This window comes from Molossus molossus, unplaced genomic scaffold (genome assembly GCF_014108415.1).
Source record: "Molossus molossus isolate mMolMol1 unplaced genomic scaffold, mMolMol1.p scaffold_m16_p_21, whole genome shotgun sequence".
Taxonomy (NCBI): domain Eukaryota; kingdom Metazoa; phylum Chordata; class Mammalia; order Chiroptera; family Molossidae; genus Molossus; species Molossus molossus.
Genome location: NW_023425357.1, coordinates 42,476,368 through 42,490,571, shown reverse-complemented (window position 1 = coordinate 42,490,571; position 14,204 = coordinate 42,476,368). Strand labels below are relative to the sequence as shown.

The following is a 14,204-nucleotide window of genomic DNA, read 5'->3' as shown; positions in this document are numbered from 1 at the left end:
TGTGCAGAAGCTTTTGAGTTTGATGTAGTCCCATGTGTTCATTTTCTCCTTTGTTTCTATTGCCTTGGGTGATATATCAGTGAAAATTCTGCTGTGTATGATGTCTGAAATTTTGTTGCCTACAGTTTCTTCTAGGATTTTTATGGATTCATGAGTCACATTTAAGTCTTTTATCCATTTTGAGTTTATTCTTGTGTAGGGTGTAAGTTGATGATCTAGTTTCATTTTTTTGGATGTAGCTGTCCAATTATCCCAGCACCATTTATTGAAGAGGCCATTTTTACTCCACTGTATGCTCTTGCTACCTTTGTCAAATATTAATTGAGCATATTGCCTTGGGTCCATTTCTGGGTTCTCTGTTCTGTTCCACTGGTCTATATGCCTGTTCTTGTGCCAGTACCAGGCTGTTTTGATTACACTGGCTTTGTAGTATATCCTGAAATCTGGAAATGTGATCTCTCCTACTTTGTTCTTCTTTTTCAAGATTGCTGTGGCTATTCGAGGTCTTTTTTGGTTCCATATGAACTTTTGAAGTATTTGTTCTAATTCTGAGAAGTATGCCGTTGGTATTTTGTTGGGGATTGAATTGAATCTATAGATTGCTTTGGGTAGTATGGACATCTTAATGATGTTAATTCTTCCAATCCATGAACAAGGTATTTGCTTTCACTTTTTTATATCTTCCTCTATTTCTTTTTTCAATGACCTGTAGGTCTCTGTGAATAGGTTCTTTGTTTTTTTTGGTTAAGTTTATTCCTAGGTATCTTAATTTTTTTGCCGCAATGGTAAATGAGATTTTTTTAGTTTTTCTTTCTGTGAGTTTATCATAACTCACAGAAAGAATGTATAATGCATAAGAATGCTGTCAATTTCTTGACGTTAATTTTGTATTTTACTACTTTTCCAAATTCATTTATTAAGTCTAGTAAATTTTTGATGGAGTCTTTGGGGTTTTCTGTGTATGGTATCATGTCATCTGCGAATAATGACAGTTTCACTTCCTCTTTTCCAATTTGGATGTCTTTTATTTTTTTTTCCTGTCTGATCGCTGTGGCTAAGACTTCCAGTACCATGTTACATGAGAGTGGAAAAAGTGGACATCCCTGTCTTGTTCCTGTTCTTAAGGGAAATGTTTTAGTTTCTTCCCATTGAGTATGATGTTGGCTGTAGGTTTTTTATATGTGGGCTTTATTATGTCGAGATATGATCCCTCTATTCCCACATTGCTGAGCATTTTTATCAGAAATGGATGCTGGATTTTGTTGAAGGCTTTTCCAGCATCTATTGATATGATCATGTGGTTTTTATTCTTCATTTTATTTATGTAGTGTATCACATTTATTGATTTGCGAATATTGTACCAGCCTTGCATCCCTGGCATGAATCCCACTTGGTCATGGTGAATAATTATTTTGATGTGTTGCTGGATTTGATTTGCTAGTATTTTGTGCAGGATTTTGGCTTCTATGTTCATCAGGGATATTGGCCTGTAGTTTTCTTTCTTTGTAACATCGTTTTCTGGTTTTGGAATTAGAATTATGCTAGCCTCATAAAACGAATTTGGAAGTCTTCCTTCTTCTGGAATTTTTTGAAATAGTTTGAGGAGAATGGGTGTTAGTTCTTTTTTGAATGTTCGGTAAAACTCCCCCGTGAAGCCGTTCGGGCCTGGGCTTTTGTTTGCTGGGAGAGTCTTGATTACATCTTCAATTTCCTTAGTTATTGGTCTGTTCAAGTTTTGTTTTTGTTTTTTTCCTCACCCGAGGACATTTTTCCATTTTTTGCACAGATAGAGTGGGAGGGAGAGAGAGGAAGAGAGAGAGAGAGAGAAACATCGACGTGAAAGGGACACATCGAGTGGCTGCCACCCGCACGACCAACCAGAGCCGGGGACAAACTGCAACTGAGGTACATGCCCTCAGCGGGAACTGAACCCGGGTCTCTCCGGACTGCAGGCCGATGCTCTAACCACTGAGCAAAACCAGCCAGGGCTGTTCAAGTTTTCTATCTCTTCCTGGTCCAGTTTTGGAGCTCATTTCTTTTTAGCATTAAATAATAATTCCATTATCTCAGTGTACCAGTTTATTTATCCATTCACCTACTGAAGGACATCTTGGTTGCGTCTAAGTTTTGACAATTATGAATAAAACTGCTATCATGTAGGTTTTTGTGCGGACAAAAATTTTCAACTCCTTTGGGTAAGTACCAAGGAACATGGTCTCTGAATTGTATGGTAAGACTATGTTTAGTTTTGTGAGAAATCGCCAAACTGTCTTCCAAAGTGGCTGCAGCATTTGCATTCCCTCCAGCACTGGCTCAGTCTCTCGCTCCCCAGCACTGGTGCTGTCCGTGGTCCACATTTTGGCCATTATATTTGGTGTGTGGTGGCATCTCATTGTTACTTTAATTTGCTTGTCCCTGAACACATATGTGGAGCATCTTTTCTTATGCTTTTTTTTTTTATTAGTAAAATATACATAACATAACATTTACAATTTTTACCATTTTTAAGTGTACAGTTTTGTAGCATTAAATACCCTCATGTTCTTGTGCAACCATCACAATTATCAATCTCCAAAACGCGTTCATCTTCCCAAACTGAAAGTCTGTATCCATCAAATGCTAACTCCCCATCCCCTCCTCCCTCTGGCCCCTGGCAACCACTGCCCTGCTTTCTGTCTCAGTGAATTTGATGGCTCTAGGAACCTCGCGGAAGTGGGCTCCTAGGTGTTTGTCCTGCTCTGACTGGCTTTGGGTGACATCTTTGACGAGAGGTTTTCCCAGGTGTTGCTGTGCACTTCTGATGCCCCCATCAGGAGGTTCGCAGGAGGCTGCATCCTGCCTGCCCGCCTCTCCCACCCAGCTGCCCTTTCCGCCCTGGCAGACCCCTCAGCATCTTCTGGATTTCAGCATCAGCGTCCCCCTCGTAGATGCTTTCCTGGGCGCCCACACCACTTTCCCACAGTGCTTTCCTCTTTCACTTTCTTCACGGCACACTCAGGACAACCTGACATGACCATGTTTGGTATCTGTTTGCCTGTTCACCGTCTGTCTCCCAGGTCAACTCCGTGACATCAGGAACCTGTTTGCTGCGGTGACCCCAGGTCCTGGCAGCACTCCTAGCACATGACAGCGGCTTGACCTAGTTTCCTCTGCTGCTCTAACAGGTGTCCTCAAACACAGTGGTTCACAAACAACACAAGCGTATTAGCTTATGGCTCAGGAGGTCAGAAATCCTAAATCAGTCTCTGGACAGGGCTGTGTTCCTTCTGGAAGCTCCGGGGGGAGAATCTGTTTCCTTGCCTTTTGCAACTTCTAGAGGTCCCTGTGCTCTTGGACCCACAGTCTCAGGTCACCGGGACTTCTGTTTCTGCCATCCCATCTCCCGTCTGCGTCTGCCCCACGGCCCTCCGTGGGCCTGTGGCTGCATGGGGCCCATCTGGATCGCCCAGGCACTCTCTGACTCACCTTAAACACATCTGCAAAGCCCTTGTGATTCGTAAGGGCACAGGTTTTGGGACTTAGAGGTGGACAGTTTTGGGGGGCTACTATTCTGTTCACTAAAGGACTCCGTAGATATCTGTTGAATGGAGGGTAAATGAGTGGGTGTGTCCCTTCCCAAACGGAATGCTGAGTTCTGAATCCGAGGCATGGCTTAGCCGCCCCGGCTGTGGGAGCAAGCCCCTTCTCTGAGCTTCAGTTCTGTCCTTCATTAGATGTCTTCTGAGCGCCCACTGTGTACCCCTCTTCGAAACACTGGTAAACAAGACAAAGAAAAAGAGACCCTTGCCTTCGGAGAGCTTAAAAGTTGGCTTCTGGCGAGGGGTCTGAGAGTGAGAAAACCTGGCAGTCTCAGGTCCACATTCTAGGTCACCCCTGAGAACTCGAAAGTCCTGAGTGGCGGGCCTACCTAGAAGGTGACCTTTCAAATGGCTCTTGATGCACGAGTAGGAGTTTATGTGGTAGAGAAGTGGAAAGGGCATTCACAGCCTGGGACCGGCCACAGACTTCTTTCAGGAACTGTGAGGAGTGTGGCTGAAGCCAGTGGGGGCGGAAACACGTCTGGGCAGGAGGCCTCGAAGGTCACGGTCAGGAGCTTTGGCTTCACCCTCAGGTAACAGGACCACAGCAGGGTTCTGAAGCATGAGACACGTGTGCAGCTCTGAGTCTGGGCTGCTCGCTCTGGCCACGGCCGTGCAGAGGGGGTTGAGGGGCTAGTGTCCGAGCCTGAGATGGAGGTGGCCTGGACTGGGCAGGGACAGTGGGATGGAGAGGAGAGGACGGTCTGAGAGAGGTTTAGGAAGTGGGACACAGAGAGAGACTGAGAGGGGTGGGCGAAGAGCTCAGAGACAGCTGGGAGGGGAGACAGGCACCATGGAAGCTCCTTGCAACTGCTGAGTGGCCGTGAACTAGCCCAAGTGGCACTTTGTGAGAAGCCAACCTGGTGAGTGCATAGGCCTGTCCCCTGGAAGAGAGATCAACTGTGACCGCCAATGGTACAGTTGAGCGTTTGGGGCTGTTTAGCACCTGTCCTCATTCTTGCTTGGTTTACTAACACACACTGAGGTAAACAGGGAGGGCCGTGGAACCCCCTCCCCCATTTCCGGAGACACACCAGGACACACTCGTGCAGGCCCTCGGAGCTCAGGCCTCCAAGAGGCCCAGTTCAAGGGAGATTTTGCAAGTCTCTTGAGACCCAGAGCGGAGGTGGGTGGGGGTCCCCCCTGATGGTTTTCGGCCACAGAAAATTTCCTCCAATACAAAGGAAGCGGGAGTTCTTCTTTCGTAATGTGATTGTAGAATTCCTTGCTCACCGCTGACTAAGAGTGTCTGAGGCTTGTGGGTGTAGCCAGCGCTTAAATATCAGGCTGTGTTGTCTTCCGGCGATCGTAGACACCTGGGCTGACACGAAGGACAGGAGCATGGCCAGCCTCCAGGCCCCGCTGCTGGCCGCCCTCGTCCTTCTCGCTACGGCACTTCAAGCAGCAGAGGCAGGTGAGGCTGGAGACGCAGTCTCTGTGCGTCCCTCTTCCTGACCCTCTCTCAGACTTGTCCTCTCCTCTCCACCCCCTGCTCCCGCCAGCTCAGCTATGTCTCCTGCTCACCTCGGTGTTTGTCAGTAAATTAAGCAAGAATGTGGACCCTGCAGAAGCCAGGGTCGCACCCTGGGCATCTTTCCAGTGTGGTGGAAAGACACTGGGCGGAGAGCAGGCACCCTGGTCAGCCGCTGGCCCTGGAGCTATTGCTTCCCTGGGCCTCTGCTTGCACGTCTGTTACATGGGTAGTTTGAAGGCTTGAGTCTAGAATCTGTCTCAGCCGGCTTAGGGTTGTGGTAGGCATGGTCCAGGATCCTCGACCCCAGAGAACTGGAGCAGGGGGCCCGTCGGGTGTGGAGAAGGAGCCGCCAAAGAGGGGCGGCTGGGGCAGGGGACAGGAGCTGGGCCGAGGATATTCCCTGGGAAAGCTGGCCTTGCCCTCCCACCACCCCACTTTTTGCTGCAGAACTGCCCGCAACCCTGGGACCCTGACTTCTTCACACCATTGTAAACGCCCTGCCCTGAGGTGGGGAGGGGAGGGGCCTGGACTGGGATTCGGGCAGTAGGAACAGTAATGGGATTCCTGTGTGCTTTCCTTTCCTTAAAGGCCCTCAGAGTCAGTGCTATTATTACCTCCGTGGTCAGAGGAGGAAGTTGGGCCTCAGATTTAAATGGTTTCCCTCAGTGGCCGGGTGACTCAGGGCAAGTGGGACTCTAGCCCCAGTCTTTGCGATTGGACTCTGCCCAAGTCCTTGTCCTGACTCCCCAGAGTCGTGCTGTGTGACTCTGGACACAGCCTCTCCACTGGCTCCATGAAGGGGTTAAAGTGGATGTGAACTGAAGCAGATTTCTGAATCACCTGGTATCTGTCAAATGCCTTCCAATTCAGCAGCTTTGGGGCCGGGAGCCGAACATTTCTGACCAGCTCCCAGGCGATGCTGATGGTGCGGGTCCGAGCATCTCACCTTGAAGAGCAAGGTTTGAAGGCTCCTCCCTGTTCAGAGTCTCTGGGTTCTATCCAGAAGCTTAGGGCACCGTGGATGCTCATTGGCTCTGAATCCCTCGCCCTTGACCTGACAGACCGGAGTAAGGACACTGGGCCCTTAGTGGCTTCTCAGAGACCTAGGATCAGGGACATTGAGGGCCCAGAATCCTCTAGACACCAGCCTTCCACGTGAGAACAGATAAGCTGTGTCAGAGGCTGGGGCGGAGGGAGACTCCCCGATGCCCAGCCCGTGACTCTTCCGAGCACCCCTCTCCCCCAGGCCCTTACGGAGCCAACATGGAGGACAGCATCTGCTGCCGGAGCTACGTCCAAAACCCTCTGCACTCGCGCGTGGTGCGGCATTTCTACTGGACTTCGCACTCCTGCCGGAGGCCTGGCGTGGTGTGAGTGGAACGCTGGGGAGGCAGGGCGGGGGCAGGCCAGCCGGGTGTGGCCCAGGAGGGCCTCGGTGCAGGTGGGTGGGGGCGTGCAGCTGGGCTCCCAGATGCCAGCGGGAGTCCTTGGCTGGAACCGATGGCTCAGCCAGGCTGGGATGTACCCAGAAACAAAGTCATATGACCACTCAAGAAATATGGGGTCCCTACTATGTGCCAGACAGCATGCCAGGCTCTGAGGATGCAGAGCTGAACGAACATGTGTCCCCGACACGTGCATGGTGGTGTAGACAGTGTAGACTATAGGGAGGGAGGTACAGGGCATAGGTAGTTGCCTGATGCTGTGGAGCCAGAAGCATCTTGGACCCTCCCCAAGGCCCTGGGTGTTATTCAGGGCAGCCACTCTTCCCAGGAAAAAAGTATTAAGAGCTCACACTTACAGATCCGGGCCAGACACCGTTCTGAGCATTACTGCATTGAGTCATTTGCCCCTCACAACAACCCTATGAGGAGGTGCAATTATGCCCATTTTACAGGTGGAGAAACAAGTTCAGGGAGGGAAAGTGACTTGCTCAAGGTGGCCCAACTGGAACCAGGACTCTTGGGTGCTTGTTCAGGGTTTTCTCCTTCTTTGCTCCTTTCTCTTTCTTTACTTCCTTCCTCCTGGCATGGAGCTCATGCTTGTGCCTGGCCCTGGCTGGGGGACCTGGCTTGTCCTTTCCGGTGCAGCCCAGCCGCTGCTCCAGCTTCTCAGAGCCTGTGGCCAAACCACACACTGAGGGGGAGTTGGGCTTGGGAACTCCTGGTATCGTCTCATGACATCGTTGGGGCTCTGTCATCTTCCTCCTCCTCATTCATCTTCATCCTTCAGAGGGGTCTGGAGGTGAATAACAAAGAAAGTTGAAGCAGGGAGCCCTCCTAGGGCTCTTGTCACTTCAACTCTGAGCCTCGGTTTCCCCATCATGATCCCAAAATGATCACCTTTATTTATTTTTATTTATCAAATTTGTAGTGAGTGCTTGCCAAGTGCTAGGCACTGGTATAAATAGTAGCTTGTTTAACCCTTAAGACAACCTTATGTAGTAGGTACTGTGATGATCCCTTTTGTGAATATATATATATTTAGAGAGAGTGGGAGGAAGGGGGAGAGAGAGAGAGAAACCGATGTGAGAGAGGAACATTGATGTGAGAGAGATATATTGATTGGTTGCCTCCCGGACATGCCCCAACTAGGGCCAGGGTTTGAACCTGCAACCCAGGTACATGTCCTTGACCAGGAATTGAACCTGAGGCTCTTCAGTCCATGGGCTGACATTAACTGCTGAGCCAAACTGGCTGATGATGATCCCCTTTTTACAGATGGAGAAATGGGCACATAGAAGTTATAGGGCATCACAGGGCACAATAATACTAAGTGGAAAGTGTAATGCCTGGCATATACTAGATGCTCAGTAAAAGATAGCACATGTGTGATTATTGGACTTTGAGCTGGAAGGGAGTCTAGAAAGAATGTGGCTTGACAAATGAAGAGATTGGGGGCTGAACCTTGCCCAAAGTCACACAAGAAACAGGGCAGGCTGCCCACATGGCCAACACTGCAGCCTTCTTTGTTCTTTCTGTTCATTGGTGGTCTGTGGGGTGGGGCAGGTGAGGGAACTAAGGGGAGCTAGGAGCTCCTAGGCCCCAAGGACAGGTTCTTTCTTGAAAGGCAGGAAGGGAGTCCTGGGCTGGGGGATGTCCTACCAATAATGGTGGGGACAGAGCACCCCAAGGGCCCAGCTTGGTGTTTGCCACAAATTGGGCAAGGGTGGGAGCCTTTGCCCACAACTGTTGTGTGATGGTGGGCCAGTGTTCACCTCTCTGTGCCTCGGGCCTCTCACAGGGGTCTGTGGGGACTGCCCCCTGAGAGTCCCACTCACAGCCAGCACTGTGAGCCTGACCTCACCAGCTCTGGCACTCAGGCAAGTTGCTTTGACTCATTTCCCTCAGCTAGGAAATGGGTAGAATAATCAGATCTCATAAGATTGTTTAAGGATTTATTACGAAAATTAACGTTAAGAGTTCAGGTCAGCTCCTTGCACAATTATATAGACCTACCATCTGCTATGCACTTCAATTTATATTAACTCATTAAATCTCATCGAAATCCTGTGAGGTTGGATCACGATTATCATCCCCACTTTACAGATGTGGAAACTGAGGCTCAGAGAGTTAAAGGACTTGTTAACAAGTGGCCAAACTAGGATTTTAACACAGATAAGCTGGCTCCAAAGTTCATGCTCTCAGCCACTACTCAGTATTCTCTCTCCCAAGGCAACGTCGGCAATGATCATGAGACTCTAGGGCACTCTGTTCCCTGGCCTGACCTTGCACTCAAGGCTGAGGCTGAGGGATGAGGGTCTGGGAAGTTCTGCTGCTCATTCCCCCTCTCCTCCTTAAGGAATGTGTTTGCATACAGCAGGTGGCTCATAAATGCTAAGCTACTCTATATAGAAGGCACCTCTACATGCAGTAGGTGACTCATAAATGCCAAGCTTTCTGGGTGGGATGTGGCATACTCCCTGCATGCTAATGCTGTCTCATCGTCTGTCTGGCATCTTCTCCTTCAGCTTGATAACCCTCAAAAACTGGGAGATCTGCGCTGATCCCAGATTACAATGGGTGAAGAAGATTCTCCAGAAGCTGGACCATTGAAGAAGGATCCTGCCCTGGTGACCGTGGCCTTGGCTCCTCCAGGAAGGCTCACGGAGCCCTACCTTTCTGCCATTACAGCTGCTCCCCAGCCAGTGACTCTCTGCAATCCCTGATCTGCGTCCCTGCAGCTGTCACCCTCCACACTGTCTCTCTCATCTCCCTGTTTACGTCTCCAACACACCCTCTGCCCCTCTATTGCCAGAGGGTCCACAATTCTGATCAGTCAGTCCCCTGCTCAAAATCCTTCCATAGCTCCCCACTGCCCTAGGCTGAGGTCAGAGCTCCTGAGCCTGGCACCCCTGCCCTCTGGGTCCCCCCTCTGTCTCCAGCCCAACTCATTTCCCTTCATGCATGTTGGATTCCAACTCCCTGTTCTCCAAACCCATGCCATACATTTCTCCTCTGGGCCTTTGCCCTTGCGACCCTTGACACCCAGGGTGTCTCCCCACCATCTGCACGTGCCCAACCCCCAGCCCTCCAAGGCATTGCTCAGCCTAAGCAGCCAGTAAAAGTTTCACTTTTAATTGAATTATTTTTTTCCTTCCATGCTTAGGTTAGCAGAGTCCATGTCTGTCCCTTTCTACTAGAATCCTAAGTGACATGCTATTTCTAAGGAATTAGGTTTCATTTGTTAGATTTCCACTGGCCCTTTGCCCTTAACAGCCCTGATTACAGTCTGCCCAGAATTATTGCAACTGAGGAGCTTGTCCTCCAGCCACACTAGCTGGACCAAGGTCCACGCTTTGTCTCCTGGCCTCCAGGACAGAGCACAGGGCCTGGCTCAGAATCAGGGCCGCAGACTGAATCCATAAAAGTAATGTCCCCTAACCCTAAAGGCCCTCACACATCAGTACAGAGACTTCATCCAGGGAGGAGCCGGCTGGGCCCACTGTGGAGTCTCTCCGTTTGCCCAGTCACCTTTCTTCTCCAGCCTACCTCGTGCTGGGTCTCTTTACTCTTCTGTCTTCCCTCAGCTTTTACCGCTCCTCCAGGCTCCAAAATTCAGGCCTGACCTTTTCGGAGTCTCTGACTTTCCCTTCCTGTTTCCCCAAATAGCTGATAACTGACTTCACGCCGTGGTGTGATGACTCCCCTTGGCTTGGTATCACAAACGCCAGTTATATTTCTATATAAAAAGAAGGCAAGTGCTTGAGAGGCCAGACGGAGATGGGAAGACTTTCAGAAGCCGTGTGGGAGGGGACAATGCAGAGAGCGTTCCTGGCCCTGGCAGTGCCTGTGGCAGTTAAGTGAGAGCTTTAGGTGGAGTTGTTCTCAGGTGGCTGGGGCCAGGCTAACGACTGGGTCTGAGACTTAATTGCCCCTCCTTGGGGACCATGGATTCCCCAGATAAAGAAAATAAGCCTTACATGTGCTTGTTCCTTTTCAAGGGAGCCTAGTGCAGTTCAGTGGGGTGGCTGCTGCTGTGTGACCCTTAGGAGACCACCTGACCTCTCTCTGAGCCTCACCTGAGAATGAGAATTTCATTCTCTGCAGGGTGGCCATGGGGCTCAGGTCCAAGGGACGAGGAATGACTTTGCTGGCCATTAAATTCAGTGTCTTCCAGGGCCGGTGTCCCCCCTGGGGCCCAGGGTCATCTGCCTCCATGGACACCGGGAGTGTTAACCTGCCTGCTGCACATGCATAGAACCCTCAAATGTCCTGGGAGTCAGCCTCCCTTCCTGTTCTGCCCCTGCCCCTGCCCCTCAGGCCGTCTAGAAAATAAATCCTCTACAACAGTGTCTGCTTTGTTCCTTGCCATTTGCTGTTCCTGTGAGGTGGGCAGGGTGCACCATGGCACCTCTCTGCCAGTGGGAAAGCCCCTGACATTGACATGTGAACTGGTAAACCACCCGGTGAGGGGTGGGGGGCCGGGACTAGACATGAGGACCTGGGAAATAACTGCGCAGGTGCCAAGAGGGAAGACCAAACATTCGCCCGTCAGGCCTGGCCCACCCTGGGACCAAGTCTAGAGCTCTAAGCAGCATATCCATTCATTCAGTTATCCATTCAATAATCCAACCTCAACCTTCCCCCTTCAAGGGAAGACATGAAGGAAGAGAAGTGTGTTTTAATCAGGAAAGGCTACTTTATGCAACAAACTTCAAAATCTCAGTGGCTCAATTCCATAAAACGTTTCTTCTTCTCACATGAAGTCTGATCAGGTATGTGGGTGACTTTCCACACTGCCCTTCAGGGACCCAGTCTCCTTCCTTCTTATGGCCCCTGCCCTCCCCTGGGCCTGGACTTCTCTCCATCATCCAGCAGATGGGGAAAGAGAACAGAAACTTGTGGGAGGGCTTTTGAACCAGGCCAGGAAGAGGGGCTCATCACTCCTGCCCACGTGCCATTGGCGGAACTCAGTCACATGGCCACCCTGACCACAAGGGATGCTAGGAAGTACAGCAGGCTGTGTGTCCAGGAGGTAAAGGGAAAAGTTTGGAGAGCATCTACCTAGTTTTTCTGGTGCTGAGCTCCCCTGGACCCTCAAATGAGCCTACTGTCTTGGGACCCTGTAGGAGCACCCTGAGCTCCCTGCCAGGCTCCCCACAGCTGTTTCTGTTCTGCTTCCAGGGCCAGGGGAGAGTCCCTCATGTCCCACAAGACTGGTGCAGGCTGCCTGCCCTCTGGGGCACCCAGGAAGGTGTGGGCAGGGATCCCCGATGGCCCCCACTCCACTGCCCGCCGAGGAAACCCTGTTTCTTACAGCCCGGCTGCCGCTCCACGTTTCAGGCGCCTGCACAGCTGCACTTATTCCTCATTTCAGAACCTTACCAGCTCCTCTTTACCCCTGAACAGCACCCTCATCCCTCGATCCAGCTTCGAAGTGTCTGACTGCAGCCTCTCTGCCCGCCCCTTCCTTGGAGCCGATGGCATCAGACCATGCCCTGTCCCCTGCATAGGTCCAGTACTTCCCACCTTGGTCAGGTTTTTCCCTCTGCCCGGAATATCTGTGAAAGTCCCACCCGTCTGTGTACTGCAGGTTACTTGTGAACCAAGAGGGGAACACTTTTCCAGGGAGAGATCTATTAGTGGAATAACCTGTTTGTTGTGGTGGATATGACGGGTCATGTGAAGTACCCAGTATCACTCATAAGGAATTCTTGCCAAAAATGTGACTGGGATCGAATTGAGCCTGTAGACCTAACTCCCAGTTTACAGGAAATACACAGGATAGGGGAAGAGCTTAGATGATGTCACAAGGACATAATCAGGTAAATTAAGAATGAGAATAGTGTGTAAGACAATGGTCTTGACGCTTCAGAAACTAAGTGATGAACAATGTGTTGGGAGGTCTATCATAGAACCTAGGTTAGGTCCTGGTCCAAAAAGTTAAAGAGAAAAGGGAGGAAGGGAGAGAGGGAGGAGGAAAATGAGGAAAGAGGAAGGGAGAAGAAACTATAAAATACATTTTGGGGACAACTGAAGAAATTTAATGTTAACTGAAAATTATGTGACATATAGGAATTATTATTAATTTTTTAGGTAAGATAATAGTATTATTTCTAAAAGACAGTATCTTTACACTATGGAGATGCATGCTGATATATTTCAGGGTAAAGTGTTAGGAATACAAAACTTACTTTGAAATGGAAAAAAGATGAAGCAAATATGGAAAAAGGCCAATCTTCGCCTGACCGATTTGGCTCAGCAGGTTAGAGCAACAGCCTGTGGACCAAAGGTCTGTGTGTGGGTTCAATTCCCGATCAAAGGCACATACCTAGGTTGCAGGTTCGATCCCCGACCCCAACCAAGGCCGTGCAGGAGGCAACCAGTCGATGTGTTTCTCTCATATCCATGTTTCTCTCTTTCTCTCCCTTCCACTCTTTCTAAAAATAAAATCAATAGAAAAAGATCCTCACCTGAGGATTCACAAAAAAAAAAAAAAAAAAAAAAAGAGAGAGAGAGAAAGAAAGGAAAAAAGAAAAGAAAAAGGCCAATTATTGAATTTAGGTGGTAGAGATAAGAACATCCTTTGTCCCATTTCTTCAGTATTGTTTAAAACTTTTCAAAATGACGATGTGAAGAAACAAAGCAAAACTCTGCCTATCTTCTGATTGAAACATTACCTCTCTCTGCCTTCTTTGACGTCTGGATAAGAAAGAAGGCTTCTCTTCCTCCCCCGGGACTTGCACTTTCTTTCTCCTGCGGAGCTGGGCTCTTTGGGGCAAAGACGCTGGCTTATGGGTTTCTCTTTGGTTCCCCGTCCCACCACAGTGCCAGGCACACACCAAGGCTCAACAGCAAACATGCCAGGCAGTGAAAGTCCTCAGTAGTCTTAACTCCCCCAGTGACTGATTTGATGAGGTGGCTATTAGCATCCCATTTTGCAGATGGGGAAGCTGAGGCTCAAACAGGTTTAGTCACTTGCCCAAGGAGATACCGCTCATAGGTGGTGGAGTTATGTTTGGCTCCAGGTCTGGCTGACCCGAAAGCCTGGTTGTGTCTGAACTGAATCTAAACAGTTAGTCTCTCACACCCTGATGAGGTAGGTGAAGTGACCACTCAGATTTTATGAGAAGAAAAACTGGGTCAGAAGAGGGCAGGGGACATGCTCAAGGGCTGAGTAAAGAAAAGCATGCCATTCTCTGTGTTTTTGTTGTTGCTGTCGTTGTTAATCCTCACCTGAGGATATTTTCCCATTGATTTTAGGCAGAGTGGAAGGGAAAGAGGGAGAGAGAGAGAAATATCATGGTGAGAGAGACACATCGATTGGTTGACTCCTGCACAACCCAGATCAGGGCCACAGTTTGAACTGCAACCCAGATATGTGCCCTTGACTGGGAATCGAACCCACAACCCTTTGGCCCATGGGCTGACACTCTTAACTGCTGAGCCACGCGGGCCAGGGCCATGAGGAGAAGCCTTCTTTCTTATCCAGGCCATTCTCTGCGTTTTGATACCTGTGTTGTGCCAGGCTCTGAACTAGCACCTTAGGGGCATAAACTCACTTAATCCTCACAGCAGCCCTCTTAGTGGGCGTGGAGGAAGGTAGGATAGCCTGGTGGTCATGAGCTCAGACCCCAGAGTCAACTGACTGGGGAAAATCCAGGCTCCCTTGTTTCTTGGCTAGTGACCCTCAGAAAATTCCTTAACTTC

At 49.7% G+C, this 14,204-nt stretch overlaps 1 protein-coding gene across 1 annotated transcript; it reads left to right on the top strand.

Moving 5' to 3' along the window:
• Positions 1-4,919: 4,919 nt before the first annotated feature.
• CCL22 (C-C motif chemokine ligand 22) lies at positions 4,920-9,107 on the top strand. Its single transcript, XM_036276072.1, has 3 exons — positions 4,920-4,992; positions 6,299-6,422; positions 9,023-9,107. Exons 1-3 carry the CDS (start codon positions 4,920-4,922, stop codon positions 9,105-9,107), a joined length of 282 nt encoding a protein of 93 aa, XP_036131965.1.
• The last annotated feature ends 5,097 nt before the right edge of the window (positions 9,108-14,204 follow it).

What these genes read in the sequence shown, in the direction of transcription:
- CCL22 (XM_036276072.1), top strand. Translation starts at nt 4,920, where the DNA reads ATGGCCAGCCTCCAGGCCCCGCTGCTGGCCGCCCTCGTCCTTCTCGCT. An exon ending in ACTTCAAGCAGCAGAGGCAG is followed by an intron (nt 4,993 to 6,298) that starts GTGAGGCTGGAG and finishes CCTCTCCCCCAG; the next exon opens with GCCCTTACGGAGCCAACATG. An exon ending in TGCCGGAGGCCTGGCGTGGT is followed by an intron (nt 6,423 to 9,022) that starts GTGAGTGGAACG and finishes CTTCTCCTTCAG; the next exon opens with CTTGATAACCCTCAAAAACT.